This window comes from Anabas testudineus, chromosome 8 (genome assembly GCF_900324465.2).
Source record: "Anabas testudineus chromosome 8, fAnaTes1.2, whole genome shotgun sequence".
Taxonomy (NCBI): Eukaryota; Metazoa; Chordata; class Actinopteri; order Anabantiformes; family Anabantidae; genus Anabas; species Anabas testudineus.
This window is the reverse complement of record NC_046617.1, coordinates 12040465-12058783: the sequence shown is the minus strand read 5'-3', so window position 1 is coordinate 12058783 and position 18319 is coordinate 12040465. Positions and strand designations below refer to the sequence as shown.

General features: G+C 41.7%; 5 protein-coding genes across 6 annotated transcripts; 4 read left to right on the top strand and 1 right to left on the bottom strand.

The window, feature by feature from the left end:
• Positions 1-62: 62 nt before the first annotated feature.
• rasd2 (RASD family member 2) lies at positions 63-4888 on the top strand. Its single transcript, XM_026339175.1, has 2 exons — positions 63-4071; positions 4198-4888. The coding sequence occupies exons 1-2, from the start codon at positions 3540-3542 to the stop codon at positions 4707-4709; spliced, it is 1044 nt and encodes a 347-aa protein (XP_026194960.1). The 5' UTR covers positions 63-3539; the 3' UTR covers positions 4710-4888.
• Positions 4889-5068: 180 nt separating this feature from the next.
• On the bottom strand, positions 5069-9269 carry rsad1 (radical S-adenosyl methionine domain containing 1). 2 transcript variants are annotated; one of them, XM_026338847.1, is made up of 9 exons: positions 8954-9269; positions 8648-8781; positions 8362-8566; positions 7907-8272; positions 7038-7101; positions 6805-6952; positions 6432-6573; positions 6198-6301; positions 5069-5968 (listed from the first exon to the last, which is right to left on the bottom strand). In XM_026338847.1, exons 1-9 carry the CDS (start codon positions 9089-9091, stop codon positions 5827-5829), a joined length of 1443 nt encoding a protein of 480 aa, XP_026194632.1. In that variant the 5' UTR covers positions 9092-9269; the 3' UTR covers positions 5069-5826. The 2 variants fall into 2 exon arrangements, with proteins under 2 accessions (XP_026194632.1, XP_026194717.1); XM_026338932.1 differs by having other exon boundaries at positions 5136-5968; positions 6432-6486.
• A 1085-nt stretch (positions 9270-10354) lies between these two features.
• Positions 10355-11740, top strand: LOC113157459 (GTPase IMAP family member 9; the record flags this gene model as incomplete). Its single annotated transcript, XM_026352967.1, has 2 exons — positions 10355-10394; positions 10713-11740. Coding segments are annotated over 2 exons (1068 nt in total), but the record flags the coding sequence as incomplete, so codon positions are not given.
• A 326-nt stretch (positions 11741-12066) lies between these two features.
• Positions 12067-15065, top strand: btr02 (bloodthirsty-related gene family, member 2). The gene is made up of 7 exons (XM_026348098.1): positions 12067-12195; positions 13206-13476; positions 13578-13655; positions 13751-13999; positions 14086-14233; positions 14320-14346; positions 14489-15065. The coding sequence occupies exons 2-7, from the start codon at positions 13207-13209 to the stop codon at positions 15031-15033; spliced, it is 1317 nt and encodes a 438-aa protein (XP_026203883.1). The 5' UTR covers positions 12067-12195; position 13206; the 3' UTR covers positions 15034-15065.
• A 1744-nt stretch (positions 15066-16809) lies between these two features.
• cldnk (claudin k) lies at positions 16810-17740 on the top strand. The gene has a single exon (XM_026348106.2). The coding sequence runs from the start codon at positions 16837-16839 to the stop codon at positions 17482-17484; it is 648 nt and encodes a 215-aa protein (XP_026203891.1). The 5' UTR covers positions 16810-16836; the 3' UTR covers positions 17485-17740.
• The last annotated feature ends 579 nt before the right edge of the window (positions 17741-18319 follow it).

The following is an 18319-nucleotide window of genomic DNA, read 5'->3' as shown; positions in this document are numbered from 1 at the left end:
GTCTCAAATAATTCCAAGTTGTATTTCAAAGTATGGGCTGATCTGATATCATGATGATGATTGAATAATGAGAACTATGAGAGACACAGCATGAGAGAGCAAGCGGGCCAGAGGCTGGCTGACTGAGCAGGATATACAGGAAATACCAGCTCCACCTTGAAACAACAAAGGCATGAGTCTTAGAGAGGACAGAAAGGCTAAAGTGTACAGATATAAAAAACTTCAACAGAGTAAAACTTGGCTGTAAGGAGGGGGGATTTCTTGAAGTCGGATTGTGGAGGTGTTCATTTGCTTGTTGCAGCTCTCTGTTTCATTTTCATTCACCTCTCCCTGGTCACATTTACCTCCTTGAGCCCTCCTCCTCCTCCCTCTCTCTCTCTCTCTCTCACTCTCTCAGCACCCTATACGTCTTTATTTTTCTTGAAAACAGATGCCCGCATGCTTTGTTTCCCAACAAAGGCCTGATGAGGTCAGCGCAGAGGAGACATGCAGGCAAGGTCTTGGGAAAACAGAGGGGGAGGAGAGAGGACTGATAAATAACACCAGCCTACCACTGACATTGGTGAGGTTGCGTTGGAGAGGAAATCGGACTTCTTATAAGTGAGTGTGTGTGTTTAGGTGAGAGAGGCAGAACATCAGAAAGCAGGTTGATGCTTCAAAAAGTAAGATCACTTTATGTCAATTCAAGAAGATTGACTCTAAACCTTTAAAGGATACGGCTGGTGATTTTCCACGTTTCTTATTGTCCAAAGCAAGAAAACACTAAAACAAACAATGAATTTATCCCATTAACAACTTTAAGTGCCATGACTCAACTTCCAGATAAAGTGCAAGTAGCCTACTATGTGTGTATCTAAAACCTGATTTGGGCTGTGTGTCCAAGAGCATCAGTAGAAAATGAAATGCTGTCGTTGTGGGGATATCTGTACCACATGCTGCTGTGTTGGTCGTGTCATGACATATATTTGTTTATGAACTGGTTTGTGTAAAATTGACGACCTGATCCTTTAATTTTCTTGCATGGCACCTGCTCCTCTTTGGCGCCCTCTATGGGTTTGTCGTGTTGTGCTATCCCCTCTGTGAAAATCATTTATTTCCTCTTCTGCTGATCATAGAATTACATCAGTGCCTAATTATGCAGCTATTTCCTGGCAAATGAGTTTACACTTTCTCTATAACATTTTTAAAAGTGGACAGGGCAGGAGGTGAGGTCAGCGTCCATCAGCAAGGCCAATGAAAAGTCCTTTAAATAAAATATAAAAAGAAATAAAAAAAAAAAACATTTAAAATTAAGGACAATATAAAATGCTGTACATAGTATATTACTTAAAAAAAGTGAAATTGCATTTTAAAATTTTGCTCAAACAGAATAAGATACCACAGAACAGTGCAGCAGCAGTTCAAACAGAAAAATCTTAAGCCCTAATTTTAAAGAACTCAGGTTTTCTGGGAGTTTATTTTAGGTATATGACACATAACTTAAACAAATGCTCCTTTTTTGTTTTGTTTTGAATCTCCAAAAAGAGGCTACACCTCAGATGATCTGAGAAGTCAAAGTGTTTCATAACCTGGCAGCAGATCAGAAATGTATTTTGGCCCTAAATCATTTAGCCCTTAACAAAAGAACAGCAATATTTAATATTTATAAGTAGCAAGTGACAGAGACAGTCCACATTAGTGACCGTTACTGTAAATGCAGTGCTTCTGTTATTTCTGTGCAGCACTAAACAGAAAAAACAAACAGTTCTTATCACATCTGTGTGGCGTTGTAAATACACAGAGACCAGTTGCTGGTTCCATATAATAAGTTACATATTACACTTGTGTTAAGTGATGTATAAATCTACCCATGGAATCAAACAGGTGACTGGATTAGATGTCAAGCTGTATTTTGGTTGTTTCGGTAAACCATGAGTCACAAGATGATGCCACAGTGTGTGATTATTTAATGGGATGGTGATGGGGCCTAAAATGGTTTCTATATTTGCTCACGTAGCCAGGGTGTGAGCAACTGAAAGTGCTTACACGACTGACTGTCATTAGTCCCGAATGACGTGAGAGTGGTGGTACTTCATGATAATATTAATAATAGTGATACATGACTGTGCCTGACGGCGGGGTACATTTCAGTAGCAGCAGCACATTGAATTGGCTCTACTTTGTCTTTGTCAAGACAAACTTTCAGGTTTCGAAAGTTAGAAGTTAGAAGCACAAAATGTGTGTCTTCTATACATAATGTGAAATTTCAATTCAAGGACAATTTTTCATCACAGCATGTTTTTCTTTCTTTCTTTCTTGTAGCTGCAGCGCTGAAAGCAATTGGTTAAATTGCAATCCGCCTGTCCTTGTCCACCCCAGTCTTCAGGTTTCTAAGAAAAAACTGTTATGTGGGCTGTCCTTTCAGAGTGGCCTTGGTTTGTGAAAAGGATGGTTTAATGGAGAACAAGCCGCAGTTTTGTAGCATAGCCTCACTGGTGCAATGAAGTGACAGAGTGCTGCTAGGATATTAATAATCAGTTCAGCAGCTTACAGTCATGAAATGCATGAACACAGACTGTAATAATACATCAGTGTATGGGTATGACAGCTTCACTCTGTTCCTTTGGTAAATCTCTCCATCTATAAATGTACCTGCATCCACTGAGGAAATGTTTGCCTACAAAGAAAAGTTTTGATTTATGGGCTTATAATGTTCCTATAAAATCTTGGAATGTGATTTTGAGAAAAATAACAGTAAATCACTGTAACTGAAGCTGGTAGTACTGCAGAGGACTTATCACGGTTTATGAATCATAGAAAGAGAAAGAGAGAGAGAGGGAGAGAGAGGGATGTGTGTCTAACACTCAGAGCAAGTCGTGATCACCACAGAAAACAATGCACTGACTGACCTGAAAAACAAAAGGGCAAAATCCACAGTGATGTTAGCAGGTGCAGGCATGTTTTTGTAAGTGACTTTGACTATGAAAGCACAGTGTGAGGGCTATATGAACATAAAAAAGTATGAAAGCAACAGGACACAGCATATGACAGCTTGCAAAGAGGAGACAGAACCCAATTAATGAAATCCTCCTGATGACTGACTTGATCAGACATCAACAGAAATGATTAGTTTCTGCCTAAAGAGTTGTCATTTGAAGAACTATATCAAAACAAAGTGCATGTGTGGTGCTAAAATAGAATGGCATGCTTAATTAGGTGTAAACAGATCAGATGTAAGAGTTGTAAGATGGTTTATGTCGGAGGAGAACATTAAAAAGATTGGGAATACGTTTCAAATACATTTGGTTGCACCATACCAGGTATAAACTAGACTCTGCGTTTTTTCCAGACTGTTCTAGAGCTCGTTTCTTCACTTAAACTGAGATCTCTTCTGCTTCTGCCTCTATAATAGGAAAGTGTTCTCAGGATGCGATGTGACGCAGGAGCTGCGCACGGTGTGGGTGTATAAGAGACACCGGCACCGTTTCGCGGAGCACACATGGGGAAGAAACTGGATTGGTGAGTTTTTAGATCTAACCTCTCTGTGAAAGAACACGGAGATGAACACAACTGAGAAGCTCTACCTTCCCGTTGATGGCATCTTCGAGATGTTCAACTCTGTCGCCGGGCATCGCCAATCGCGCGTTACGCACCCCGTCCTGCATAGCAACACAGTGCTCCAGCATCCCAGTGTCTCAAGCTTATCGAAGACAGGTTTGGGCATCATCAAAACTGTTAAAGGCCGCTGGAGACAACAGGATAAAAGAGTGGTTGCAAGTAGATCAGCGAGTTCTGGCAAACGGCACGTATCGAATGATCGACTTCCAAAAAGGTCCGTGGATCTGCTCGAGATGGGTCTGACCAAGCCCAGGAACTGTCACCGAATAGTTGTGCTTGGCGCACCCAAAGTAGGGAAAACCAACATCCTCCGGCGGTTCTTGGGCAGAGACTTTCAAGAGCAATACGAGCCCACGATCGAGGACTTCCACAGAAAGTTGTTCCATATTGGAGGCGAGGCGTATCAGATTGATCTTCTGGACGCCGCGAGTGAGCGGGACTTCCCAGCAAAACGGAGGTTATCCATCCTGACAGGTGAGCTGGTGTGGTTATTCTGTATATCTTAGTATTAGTATACTCTTTATTACTGCAGTCCCTTTACAGTACACCAAAGACTTTTCACTGTTTCAATAATAATCCGTGCTCTTTTTTCTTTCCCAGGTGACATCTTTCTGCTTGTCTTCAGTTTAGACGACAGAGACTCTTTCAGTGAGGTCTGTGGACTGTTGAATGAGATCAGAACTGCTAAGGCAAAGTTAGTCAAATTAAAAAATCCCGCCGGACTGTCAGTCGTGACGTGCGGGAACAAAGCGGACTTGGGCGCGCAGAGAGTCGTCAGACGGTCCGAGGTGACAGAAATCCTGGGCGAGGGTGTCCCGTACTTCGAAACCTCGGCTAAAGACGGTGCCGGACTGGAAGACATGTTCAGAGCTGTGGCATCTCTGGGCGGACTGCCCGACGAAACCACTCCGTCGCGGCATCAGATCGTGTCGCTCCTCACCTACCAGTCGTTGTGCATCGACCAGCGCGGCAGGAGAGGCAGCAGGACGCACGGCGCGCCCTGTGCCGCCGTGGACCCCTTGGCGCGTCGCCCGAGCTTCACCAGCGACCTGCGGCTGGTGCTTGGATCAAGCACCAAACGCAACAAACCCGAGAAGTGTCAGATTCAATGAATTGTGAGCCTTCTCGACAAAACCAATTGCAGCAGTATGCTGCAATGTCGTATCATGTAAGGAGTTATACTCTGCGGCACCTGGCTGGACCGGTGCGTTCATAAATTGTTTTTGTATGTAACTGTATTATATTATTATGTGATTAAAAACCGACTATTTCTAATTGTCATATGTGTATTTTGGATTTTTTCAAGCAATCAAATTGATGGCTTCATTTAGCCTGATCTCAGATTCGTACAATGGTTCATTCAAGAAACAGGAGACAGACAGATACCGGTAGATGCTCATGAACGTAAGCAATCAACTGTTTTCTAATGATGATGCAAAAAAAAACTGACCATACGTGTGTGGGAGGGAGCTCAGCTACGCCAGGAGATGACTCAAACAGCGACCTTACACGTCTCCTTATATCAGACACGATTATTTTTATTATTAATACTACTGAACGCCCACGACGCTGTGATTTCCATCTAGGACCGAGGTGTTACAACGCCAGTTACTCAGCTCCAGCACTCGACACACTCATGTATCACCACGGTATTTGGAGGAAGCACAGAGTCACAGCATCATTCGGTTTATTGAAGGGGTGGGCGAGAGGAGAGAGACATCATGACTGGGAAATCAGCACCATGGAGAGAGAGCAGAGGCGATTAAAGTGACACTCACAGAAGAGTGGTCGAGTTAAATTTAGTAAGAGAAACACTTTAGATGACTTAATGTGGCCATAAATACAAAACAGTGCGTAAAGATGTCTCATGCATAGCAGTGTGAAGGCAATTATTTAATTATGACAGTATTGCAATCTTGCTATTATTATTGCCAGAGACAATATAACATAAAAAGCCTGGGGAGCCTGGTTTTTAATTTGATATGATTGTTATAATTAGGGCTGAGATAAGAGACAGGAGAAGAGAAGAACACTTTTCAGGTTGCAGTGCTTTGGGCTAAAGGTAAAAGTAACAAAGAGGAGAAATGAACGTCACTAAGGTTATGATAATGATAAAATATAAATGGCAGAGGCTTAAATAAAGGATTTAAATAGCACTAAACGTAAATAAGACATGTTCAATGGAGTATCAGTCCTTCTGTCAGCCAGCTACTCTACCAAACACTGCTGTCATCGTGGGATGATGGTTGTCTCCGTCTGTTTGTCAGCGCTGTGTTGGGATCTCTGAACGATTTGTGCTTCCAGCTCTACCAGCAGAGCGGGCAGTATGCTGTCCAGTAAGGCCAGTCCACTCCAGGAGCAGCGCAGACCTCTAATACAAAATACAAAATGAGTTTCAGAAATTAAATATTTGACTGATGGCAAATCTTTGCGTGCGATGTGGGTCAATATAAAGGACATTTCCTCCTATTTACTGATAGTTTATTAACAAATCACCAAATCTACTCATGATAATGATGAAAATAAATGTTATTTGCAGTTCTATACAGGAGAACATCTTTGTCGCCAGCGAACATTTGCACCAAAGTCCTGACAATCACCTGTCATCAAGAATTAGCTGTCCTCTCCGTAGCAACTCTTGGACATCAATAGATGCACCGAAGATTTCATGGAGGCACAGCTGAGGACTAAACAACTCCCAGTGCTGTTAGATACAACACAAACAATATTATCACAGTGCATAAAATGCACTCAATATTGAACATCGCCTTAACTGATGATGAATAAACTGTGCTGAATAGAATAGAATGTGCTCACTACCGTGTGCACCTCACCTTGTGATTGATGCCCTCAGTCATTCTCATCCCCATCACCAACACCTCCTCCAATCTGCCAAACAAACACCATTCATGCCACAACTTCACGGTGACTAGAGGACTTGATAACGACAAGGTCAGAACAGACTGTGCACACGAGCTAAATGGACAAGTGATGATAGAGTTTCGTGAGGACAGAATGTTTGAAAGAACAAGCACATGTAGAGTGAACACAGTGTTTCTCACATTATGTTAGATTACACTCTGTGGACTGGCTAATACATAACTGTGACGTATCGCATGGGTGTAGAATTTGTGGATTGAGATTCGGAGCTGTGAAATAACTAAATATGCCCATTACAGGACACAACGCCTAAGTGGAACAGCTCACAGTTCAAGATGGCGGAGGGGAATCCTCCTCCGTGTCCCATGTCCCCTCTGTTGGACCTCACGAATCCACACATCAGGCTCCAAAGTCTGGGTTCGGGCCTCGCGAAGGACACCTCCCTCCCCGAGAGGGACAAACCGCCCGTGCGCTCCTGTTCCAGACGAAAAATATTGCAATTAACTAAACCACAAGTACAACATTCATGGTCACTGCTTTATATGTAGAGATTAAATCACCCGGGCCAACACCGATGTACTGTCTTCCTCTCCAGTAGCTCAGGTTGTGATGACTCACTGCATTCTAGAGACGAGAAAGAGAAATGTTTTATTGTGATGTCGTCACCAAATCAAATCAGCAGCACACATCCAACCATATTAACTTTGACTTAACTCAAAGAAAGATGACTGCGTAGTTTGTCTACTGTTATGAGCTAACATGTAATGTAGTGGTGCGTGCCAAAGCATAGCAGGTTTAATGTTTAACACGCTCACTGTTTTCGTTGGTTGGGTCACCACCTCGGTCCAGGCTGAAACATCTCAAGTTGGTAACCGTTATCGGTAAACATTAGCATGGATTTTGTGGGTATGACAGTAGCTGCTGTTAGCATTTAGTTCAAAGCACCACCATGTTTAAATACAGCCTGATACTGTTGATGGCATGGCTGTAGACGTGAATAAATGTATCTGTGTAAATGTGCCGTTCATTATTTGTGAACTTGAATAATTTCTCATTCATTCATTTGTCTTCTATTTCTATGTTTCTATGGAAACAATGTTTCCCGGTAATTGCCTAGTAATTATTTTTATGCCTTATTAATCACCTTTAGTATTCCGAATATTTTTGACTGATTCACTGTTCAATATTTTTTATTTTGAACATTTCAGCCTCTCAGAAGAGAAGATTTGATGCTTTTCAGTCATTTAAACTGAGTATCTGGAGATTGCTTGAACTTTTGGCTGAATGAAGCAATTCATTTGAAAAGATAGCCTTCAGCCACCATTAAATGTTAGTTGAATTCCTGCATTCAAATAAATGTCTAATGTTAATAAAGAATCACTGTCTCCTAAAGTGAGCAGGAGAATGAGTAAACGGTTACTGTGCTTACATGTCTTGCAAAGTTTGACACCTCATACTGCAGAAAGCCATGCTGGCGCAGAGTCCCCCTGGCACACTGGTACATCTCTGCTGTCACGTCATCAGTGGGCATACTCACTTCCCCTTGCTGCACTTTTTTAAACAGCTGGGTCCCTCGCTCCATTGTCAGCTGGTACAAAGACACGTGGTCATCACAGACCCTCAACAACTCAGTCAACTCAGTCTCCCACGATTCAACCGTCTGTCTGGGACGTCCGAACATGACATCCACTGACACCCTCCCAGGACACAGCCTCTGAGCCTCTGCAATAGTTTCTAAAGCCTGATGAGAATTGTGGTCTCTTCCCAGAAACATCAAGTCGTCATCCTGCAAAGACTGAGAGATTGAAAAAGTGATGGGGGGGGGAGTGAAAGCTGCAAAGTACATGATGCATTCTTTAGATGGTCTAATATTATTTTATATACCTGGACCCCAATGGAGAAACGGTTCACTCCAGCTTGGCAAAAGTCCTCTAACGTTGACATTCCTAATGCAGTGGGGTTGACCTCAAGTGTAACCTCGACCTTATCTGATAGATTCACCCGCCTGGAAACTGTTTCGAGGATCACAGCAATTGTTGAGGGGTGAGCCAGACTGGGAGTCCCACCACCAAAAAATACTGAAGTGATGCTGCAAATGGAAACACAGGAGATTATTGAAGGCGCGCGCTGAAAACTGCAGACGATATTGAATAATTACATCTCACCGTACCTGGATACCTGACTGAGGCGTAGCAACGTCTCAGTCTCCCGCTGAAGGCACTCGGTCATGATGTGGTTATTGTTCTCTCTGGGTATGTACTTGTTAAAGTTGCAGTAGGAACACCTCCTCAGACAGTAGGGCCACTGGGGAATGGAGGAGGTGATGAAAACATAAACCTTCTACACATGACATTGTGTTGGCATTTAAAAAGAATAAATCTTCACTGAAAAGCAGATATAAGTCAGTTCTTGGATATGCATTTATCTCTGCATAGGAATACTGCAAAAAAAAAAAAAAAAAAAAAAGCCAGCTCACATGCACATAGAGGGACGCCTGCTGTGTGAGGTCTGCAGAGTCTGCACATTCATTATCTTCAGCTATTTCTCCCCCAGAGAAGCGGCGCAGACTGGGAAAGAGGACGCGTCTGACTGGGAGAGATGTGCGTCGGATCATTGTGGGGGCAGCATTAGTTTGACTCCCTCACTAAGTGTCGGTGTTGCCCATCATTTAATCACAGCGGAAAACCTGTATCAGCATTTGCATGTCGACAGTGTGACCAAAGAAGCGACAAAGCAGCATCAGGTCACTTTGTCTGTTTACACAGTTTCAGCGTGTTTCCAGCAGCTTTCATGTCGCTTCATGCAGGAAATGCAGAAACGTCATTTCCTCTTGTGTTAAACGATTTGACCACAAGGAGGCGCTGTCTTCCTAATATTTGATTTAAATGTATTTACAACTCATATGATAACCGTGAGAAATAAAACACAGAAAATTATGATATCAAGTAGCTATTACTGTCTCTTATGGCAGCTTACAGGACTCTTGAAGTCCCTCTGGGTATATACAAAATAAAAAATAATTGAAACAGTAAAAAAAAGTCAATCAGTGCTTTAAATTAATATAAACAGTTACTTTAAGGCTAATTAGAGAATTGCCTTAAACAATTTGCATAAAACAGATTTTTTTTATTGTTATAATCTAACATTTTTCAGTTTGCTTATGTCAAATATTAGATGTATTATGTGTATCAGAAAAGTTTTCAGTTTATCTAAACTACTACTACTGAATGCAAGGTATTTCTCATGGTCTTTTTATGATACTCAGTAACATATGACCAGGTATATGATATAGGTAAACAGTGATATTTGCTGTTGCAGCAACAGCACATAATGACAGCAGTCTATATTTAGAACTTAAATTTGTGCTCCACTCACACAGGATCAAACTAATTTAATGAATGATTGATTTTCTTTAACCCCAGCAAAAACGATGTCTAGTGGGTCGACAGTGAAGTGACCTTGTGCAATCCCATTTAAAATATTCAAATGACAATAAATATGAATATGTACTGTTACAGTGAAACAAATCAACTAAGTTTAGTCAGTAAAATTCTCTTTTGTTTAGATTTACATGGGAAAATTTGTCATATTCATTCACACAGTATTTTACTATGTAAATAATCTTAGTATTTCATTAAAAATGTCAATAAATGTGAATGCGCCTCCACCGAATTCCAACCCTGAGGACATTTTCCACTCAGTATTTAATCTGATGCTCAATTACCTCATCATTGCAGAGAGAGAAAAACAGAGAGAGAGAGAGAGAGAGATTAGGGAAAGGAATAGAGATGTGTTTACAGTAACAGTTGAGGTATGATAATGCATTCAGTCCAGACAGAAGCTAGAAATCTTTGTGAGAATCCAAATTAATAGTTGATTGGTGCTGCAAATCTGTCAGATGGATAAAAGGAAGAAAGGTAAGCTAAACAAATATTACATTAAAATGACTTTTTTTGTTAGCTGAGGCAGAAATGGGTAGTATTTCTGTCTGTCTTCGAAGAATCCTACAGATTTTGGGGATATCTTGACAGTTTTATGGATGATATCTTGACAGTTTTATGGATGATATCTTGGCAGTTTTAATCATTTTGTCCCTCCTATGTATAACATGATGGGTAAGTGTGTGAAGTAAATATAAATCATGATACATGTGCTGTAACCAGTGCACATTTCCCTTTTGCACTCAGTTAAAATTATTTCTTTTTCTAATTGGACTGAACTTATTGTTATCACAGGCTCTACTACAGAACTGAGGCTCATGATGGTTGGTAGCAGTGGACCTTCTCAGTTTCTGCTAACCAATGCCATACTTGGGAGGGAAGAGTTTTCAAAAGACGTCACCAGCATCTCTGGCAGCAGGAAGAGTACTGGAGAGCTGGCTGGTAGGCGAGTGGCTCTTATCAATGGACCAAACATCTATGACAAAGATATATCTCGAGCCAAGAGGAAAATGGAGCTGAGAAGGTCTAAGTGCTTATGTATCCCAGGTCCCCATGCTTTTCTTGCTGCTTTTGACATCGAGAAAATCTCCCCAAATGACATGAGAACGGCCAAACTGATGAAGGAGCGGTTTGGAAGACACTGTTTAAAGCACTGCATGGTTCTTCTGGCCTGTGAAGGAAATCTGGATGAAGCCGCCCTTGAAGACAGGGTGCAGACCAACTGGCACCTGAGAGAACTGATCGAAAAGTATGGTGGACGCTTTCACTTTTTCAACAAGAACTGGAGAGATTGCTCCCGGGACCGAGACAGAGAGCTGCTGCAAAAGATAGAGTGGATGGTGGCCTCATTAGGAGGGAGCTCCTTCTCTAGCAGAACCTTCCAGAAAGCCGAAGACAGCGTGAAGAAGGAGGAAAAGAGACTCAGGAAGCAGAGAGCAGCAGAGATCGAAAAGGTATGGACTGAGATGGAAAAGCAGTACCTAGCAGATGAACTGTATTACAGGAAAGACGCTTACACTGCCAACGTCGGTGCTGAGATCAGAGCCAAAGCAGAGATGGACAATGGCTGGCTCAGAACTTCCCTGGCCAGAGGGCTGGGGACTGGTTTAGTTGTGGGAGCTGTCATGGGAGTACTGGTTGGGTCTATTGAGGGGCCAGGGGGGATGGTTCTTTATGGGATCATAGGTGGTGCAGTTGGAGGATCAGCAGGCGGAACAGCCCAGGTGGCTATAAAGCATATGGAGAACAGAGTGGCCCCACCTGCCAGACTCAACTTTAACTCAATCTTTATCAATCGTTTCTTTGCTACTCCTCGAACATGAAAGTTGTGTAGTATGATGAGGAGAAAGAAAAATGCATGTGATCTTTGTTCTTAAATGTTGCTTATGTCGCTTTTCTGTTGGCTTGATACCAGATCAGACACATGAAGGCACAAGTTCCTTTACATTAATGTTTAACTGTAAATTGATACAATTTAAATAAATTTGCGACAGCATGATCGCTGTTTGTCTTGCTTTCATTTGCTGACCAAATCCAACATTTCCTGATACCCTGCTGTTGGTTGGTTAAAGTGCAGCTCAGATAACATTCAGGGTGGAGTCTCAACTGAGAGTGTCATTGTCTGAAGCACAGCCCTTTTCTCAAACAGGGCAAACACACCTTAGTGCACCTGTTGAGTGTAAACCATTAGCAGTCTCCTCGTGTTATTACATGAAACCGTAAAGAGAGGCAGTGCTGGCTGACTGCAGTGCTACCCAGACAAGTTCAGCAGGTAAAGGTAAGACTCTCCACATTTTGATCCTCTTTATAGTAGTTTCTATTTGATTTATGACAAAACTACGTATGTTCTGACTATCAGGCCTAAATCTAACCCCTGGTTCAATTATGAGCCTGTTACATAATCTCAGATTCTTTCCTACATGAAGGTCAGAATACGACAGAGTCAAAACTCGGGAGTTATTTTAGTAGATTTTAGTGGTTTCAGTTTTTCATTAGACGTTTTTTCATGTTGAGTAGTAGCTCTCTGATGACGTAATAAACCATCTGGCTGCTACCTGTTTGACCACATATTTGCATCACATCTTTTACTCCGCTGCCGCCATTCTCTGTTAGTCTGTTCGTCCTTGATCACAAATAAGTTCTTTTCAAGTCTGACATCTGTGACAATGTCAAAGAGAAAACATTGTGTCAGAAAATAAAACAGGAGACTAGGCTTCATGTGGGGAGCTTTCACCCACCAAATTAATGTTACTGTGTAGGAAATACACACATCCTGTATCATATTATGGAAAGAATGTCACTGTGTTTAAGAACATAATGTCCCATTCCTGAGAGTCTGAGTGCTTGGCTGAAAATATGTGTTGTGTGTTCTGTGTAAATGTTTTAGATTTAATTTATTACGCTGCATTTATCATCATTTGTCAATGTCTACACAACTTATTGGTAGCATTTCATTACTACAGGTACTTTGCATTTCTTCTCTACTACATGTGAGAGGGAATATGAATTAATTAGAATTTGTAATATATAATATCAAAGATTTTCTTTCCTGTATACAAAATAACAAAAATATATAAATAAATATAAATATAACTAGCTCCAACTTTACCACATATGACAAAAAATTATATATAATAATCTTCTTCTATATCATTATTTTTTTCCTTAAAAAAAAGGTTTAGACGCTCTGTTATCAGATATACCAGTTAAATAAAACACTGCTGAGACACAGAGGTAACAGAAAAACACCACTTGTACACTGACATCACTCTTTGGGTATTTTCACAGCATGGCCTCTACCATCAGCCTTCTCCCTGAGAAGCACTTCTTGTGCTCACTCTGTAGAAACATCTTCACCAACCCAGTGACAATACCATGTGGACACAGCTTCTGCTTGTGCTGCCTGAGCCGCTACTGGGAGCGACACCAGTCCAAATACTGCCCCCACTGTAAGAGGGTGTTTACTGACAGGCCTGACCTCAGTGTCAACCGCATTCTGGCAGATGTCTCTGAGAACTATAGGAAGACTCGGCCAGAGAAACCACCTATTGAGGACATGGTACTTTATCGCATTTGTTGTTCATTCATATGTGACTTAATGTGACAAGGAATAAATCCAGCACATATATGTATGCTTGTAACTCCATTGCACATGTGCAGGTTGTAGATGTTCAGCAAATGATTCAAGAAAGGCTTCAGAAGATAGAAAGGTTGAAAAATTCTCTCGAGCTTCAAAAGGTATGTTGAAAATTCCTATAAAACAGATTCTATACAAATCTATGTTCATTCTTGAAAATGTTTACTGATGAACGATGATGATGACATCCAACCAGAACTTTTACCTCAAAGAGGTGCGAGAGAGCCAAAAAGTCTTCTCGGCCCTGGTACTTGCAATGGAGAAGAATCACAAAGCTGTAATTACAGCGATTGAGGAGAGACAGAGAGTGGAAGAGAAGAGAGTAGAAACACTGGTGAAAGAGCTCAAACAGGAGATCCACGAGTTGAGGAAAGAGATCACCGAATCTGATCCGCAGATTCCTGCAAACGCGGATCAAAGTGACGACACAAAGCAAGTTGATTTGGTAAGCACCTACTGACGACGACGGGGATTATGAAGCACTAAATCAATGATTAATAAAATATTTGTGTCTTTGTTGATGTCATGTAGAGCGCTGTTTCCAACATTTGCCCTTCTGAGATGAAGGACTGGTCCAAGGTTACTGTAGAAACCGACCCTTGTGTTGGCGTCACTAGACAAGCATTGTCAGACATAATGGAAAAGATCAAGTTAGAAGTCAACAGGCTCTCAAAATCTGGTGAGTATTACACATTTTTATGTATTAAATTGGCATTTTACAATAAATGTACTTACAGTGACAGTGGCTGCTCTTTTTTTTAACAGAACTTAAGAGAATAGAGAAATACACAGGTAAGGCTGCAGGTGTATACGAAAATAAAAGGATATCAGAAAAGCAAGGGGAATCTTGAAGTAAAAGTTTAATCTCTTCTCTTCACACCTCTGTCGATGATGTCTGACCCTTTATTCAACACTTCTTCTCCCTCTGTCTTAGTGGATGTCAACTTGAGTGCTAAGACAGCACATCCTTTCCTGTCTGTCTCAGATGACAGAAAGCAAGTGAGACATACAGACAAGCTTCAGGAGGTACCAGACCACCCTAAGCGGTTTGACCGTGTGGCCAACGTGCTGGCCAAAGAAACTCTTGACAGTGGAAGGTGTTACTGGGAGGTGGAAGTCGGGGAGAAGATTGAGTGGAACCTGGGTGTTGTCAGACAGTCCATAAACAGGAAGGGCAAGTTCACTGTCTGCCCTGCTAACGGTTTCTGGACTTTAAGCCTGAAGGCTGGGGGCCAGTACATTGCCAACACATCTCCCGTCACCCTGTTGGCTCTGCAGCAGAGACCCAGGAAGGTGGGTGTGTTTGTGGACTACACAGAAGGCCGTGTTTCCTTCTACTGTGCAGAATCCGGAGTTCACATTTACACCTTCACAGAAACATTCAATGACAGGCTCCATCCATTCTTCAGTCCTGGTCGCCTGCACGGTGGCAAAAATGCTGCTCCATTGATAATCTCTTCCAGTTTTTGCAGCATCTGAACATCACTGCCAATCCAGCATTTAAAAATCTACAGTATAAATACAGTTGCAAATGATTATCTTTCTGATATGTATCCACTGTGATAAATATATTTTTCAATGTTATAATCAATTGGCAATGAATGGACAACATTTTCCCTGCCAGAACAATGAACAAAAGGTTGCATAAGGACAAAGTTGCCACACTTGAAAACTTCAATGAAACCAATAAACAGACTGAAAAGGAGAAGAAAAGAGTAGGCTCTCATAAATGAACAAGTGAGCCAGGGTCAAAAAAGAGAAAATGTGTGGCTGAGTTGGATGGATGGTAAAGGCTGCAGGGCTGTGACAGAGGTTGATGAGGAGCGGGTAGGGAGGGCACCACAAAACAGCAGGGCATTGTGCTCATACACCAGGCACTGGGAGACACACTCAAACACATTCACGCATTCACACACTGACACCGCCGTGCACACAAGTGCATGCTTCTGCCCACTGCCACACAGACTTGTGCTGGCTTCTCCGAGGGCAACCCCATCTCTATCCCAGTCCCGGGTGTCGAAGCTGATCAACGCTCATTACTGAAGTTCACCTAAGCTCTGAGACCGAGGCTCCTTCGCCCACCAGCCTTCTTGTGGACTGAACTGAAGTCTCTGGACCGTCATTCACAACTCCAGTCACACACAGCTTATCTACACAAGCAAAGGACCAGTAACACTAACCTGTGGCAGAGGAGCCCAACATACTTCATTTCAGGTAAAAAGCCTAATAATATTCATTATTAACATGACTGTGGAGGTTAGAAATCTGATGGAAAAATAAAGAATGCTGATAATAATAATTATATATCACAATTTAATATTTCTTCTTAGTAGTTTCTGTGTTAGAGGTAGATGTATAGGCTCTTGTCAGTTGATCTTGCCTCATAACATTATCTCTAGTATTATTTCAACTTTCCACATGGTCTTAGTTGTAGCAAGGTTAAGGTACAGATCTGGGGGTCTTTGTAACAGTCTAACGGGCTGATTGGACTTGTTGTTCTAGTTTAAGAATTCATATGATTGTTATCTACCCACTTGCAAAGCAGTTACTTATATCAAATATCTTATTATCTCCTCAAACACGTAACAGCTAAAGTGAAAATGTAACAGCCACTTCCTATCTCTTTGACATTTACCAATGTCTCTCGACCGATCATCTGCAGGGAGAGTTTGGTTCACAGAACTGGTAAAAATGTGGATACTGAGAGCTGTGATAAATAGATGAAGCAGGTCCTCCTGGCCCACTCTAAAAGCCTTCATGAAAGCTGCTTGTGTTGTCTCCTCATGTTTTTCTGAGATAATCCACTCACCCAGCAAGGCGTAGCTGGACACCCACAGCTGTGTCAAACAAGGCTATTCTCTGTGGTTCTCACTGGAATCCACTAAACATGGGCCAGCGCTTCTTTCTTCAAATATTTATGATAAATATAGTCTCCATTAATCTTTTCATACTTTATTGCATTACTGTATGTGTATATTGTTAGACGTAACAGTATATGGACATATTTGTATCTGTAAATTGTGCTTCATTTGTATGTTAATAATGTGATTGAGTGATTGATTGATTTATTGATTGACTTTACTTATTTCTCAGAATTTCAGGAGACCTGTCCCTGCACAACCTAACCTGAATTCCTCAACATCATCGACCCAGAGACTGAAGATTCAATAGTGGAGCACAACATTTCCAGTACTTTCAGCTTTTCTTTGTGGGGATATAAGTGTACCCTCTGGTCCAGACTGATCAAGACAAATCCATCAGATTTACAAAACACTTTCCACCATGGCAACCACGGGCATGCAGTTACTGGGCCTGATCCTGTCTATTGTGGGCTGGGTGGGTGGATTAGTAGTCTGTGCCATCCCCCTGTGGAGGGTCACTGCCTTCATTGGTAACAACATAGTGACAGCTCAGATCATTTGGGAGGGCCTTTGGATGAATTGCATTGTGCAGAGCACAGGTCAGATCCAGTGTAAGGTGTACGACAGCTTGTTGGCTCTTCCCAGTGACATGCAAGCTGCCCGGGGCCTCACTGTCTTCTCCATTCTGCTCTGTGGCCTAGCTCTGGCTATGGGGGTCCTAGGAGTCAAGTGCACTAAGTGCATTGGCATAAACAGCCTCAAAGCACGTATTGCTCGCATCTCTGGAGCTCTTTTTGCCATTGCAGGGTTTCTCTACCTTGTGCCCATCTGCTGGACTGCCCACTCCATCATCAGGGATTTTTATGACCCACATGTGGCAGCTCCACACAAGCGTGAGCTTGGTCCGGCCCTGTACATCGGCTGGGGGGCTTCAGCCTTGCTCCTCATTGGAGGGTCTCTGCTTTATGCTGGGTCAAGTCCCCCTGGCATCCCAGGGTCACCCACCTTCAGCAGTGGAGAAAGTAGTCCTCGTAGGGGACCTGCCACACAAGTTAAAGGTTATGTCTAAATTTCCAAAATGTCTCATGTCCCACAACTCCACCCCAAACAATGATAAACCTGTTTTTTGTCCTCTTGATGTTGCTCCTTGTAATTATTTTATATTTAATGTTGTTCCTGTGCCTATGCCTTTTTCTTTGAAAAGCCACAGGAGGCTGTTTAGGAAAAACTGAACTTATTCATATCTGATATCCTCACATAACATTTTCTTTCTGTGTCTGTCAGTGAAAAATACAATAAAGTTTTTTGATTCTCCGAATCTTCAATTGAAGGAATTTGTGTGTCCACAATTTTACGTGTACAAATTTAAAAGAGCTTTAAAAAATCTTAATGGTTGGACTGTTCGCCAGAGCAGCTGAAAGAAGAAGAAAGAGAAGTTTTAAAAGGAAAATCTTTGTTTGGCTCATTTATATAAACACCACCATGGATTCTGCTGAGAAGAACAATAGAACAATAGAGATGTGCGTACATTTGCTGGTGGTGCCATATTGTTGAGTTGTCTGTGTGTGTGTGTGTGTGTGTGTGTGTGTGTGTGTGTGTGTGGTCCTCTATCTATTATTTTCTATCTCTTGTTTCCTGTCTCAGCTACTCTGTTCCAGGGAAAAAGAAAATATATCTTTCTATTATCAAACTTTCACAATGTAATTTGATATTCTTGCAGTTAACACAAACACACTAGCACAGATGGACTCTAAGCACTTATTAGTCACAATGGGCAATAATGTTCATTCCCATCACCTCTCTTGGATATCACAACTGAAAATAAATCATATGACATTGAATTGAAATAAAATAGAATTTAAAGACTTTCAATGTGTTATCAATCTGATGTAAACAATAGATTA

Coding starts and splice junctions, on each gene's coding strand:
- btr02 (XM_026348098.1), top strand. CDS start 13,207: ATGGCCTCTACCATCAGCCTTCTCCCTGAGAAGCACTTCTTGTGCTCA. Junction 13,656..13,750: donor ATTCTCTCGAGCTTCAAAAG/GTATGTTGAAAA, acceptor ACATCCAACCAG/AACTTTTACCTCAAAGAGGT. Junction 14,347..14,488: donor GAGAATAGAGAAATACACAG/GTAAGGCTGCAG, acceptor CCTCTGTCTTAG/TGGATGTCAACTTGAGTGCT.
- rasd2 (XM_026339175.1), top strand. CDS start 3,540: ATGAACACAACTGAGAAGCTCTACCTTCCCGTTGATGGCATCTTCGAG. Junction 4,072..4,197: donor GAGGTTATCCATCCTGACAG/GTGAGCTGGTGT, acceptor TTTCTTTCCCAG/GTGACATCTTTCTGCTTGTC.
- rsad1 (XM_026338847.1), bottom strand. CDS start 9,091: ATGATCCGACGCACATCTCTCCCAGTCAGACGCGTCCTCTTTCCCAGT. Junction 8,782..8,953: donor AGGCGTCCCTCTATGTGCAT/GTGAGCTGGCTT, acceptor TCCATTCCCCAG/TGGCCCTACTGTCTGAGGAG. Junction 6,302..6,431: donor CTGAGGGCATCAATCACAAG/GTGAGGTGCACA, acceptor TGTATCTAACAG/CACTGGGAGTTGTTTAGTCC.
- cldnk (XM_026348106.2), top strand. CDS start 16,837: ATGGCAACCACGGGCATGCAGTTACTGGGCCTGATCCTGTCTATTGTG.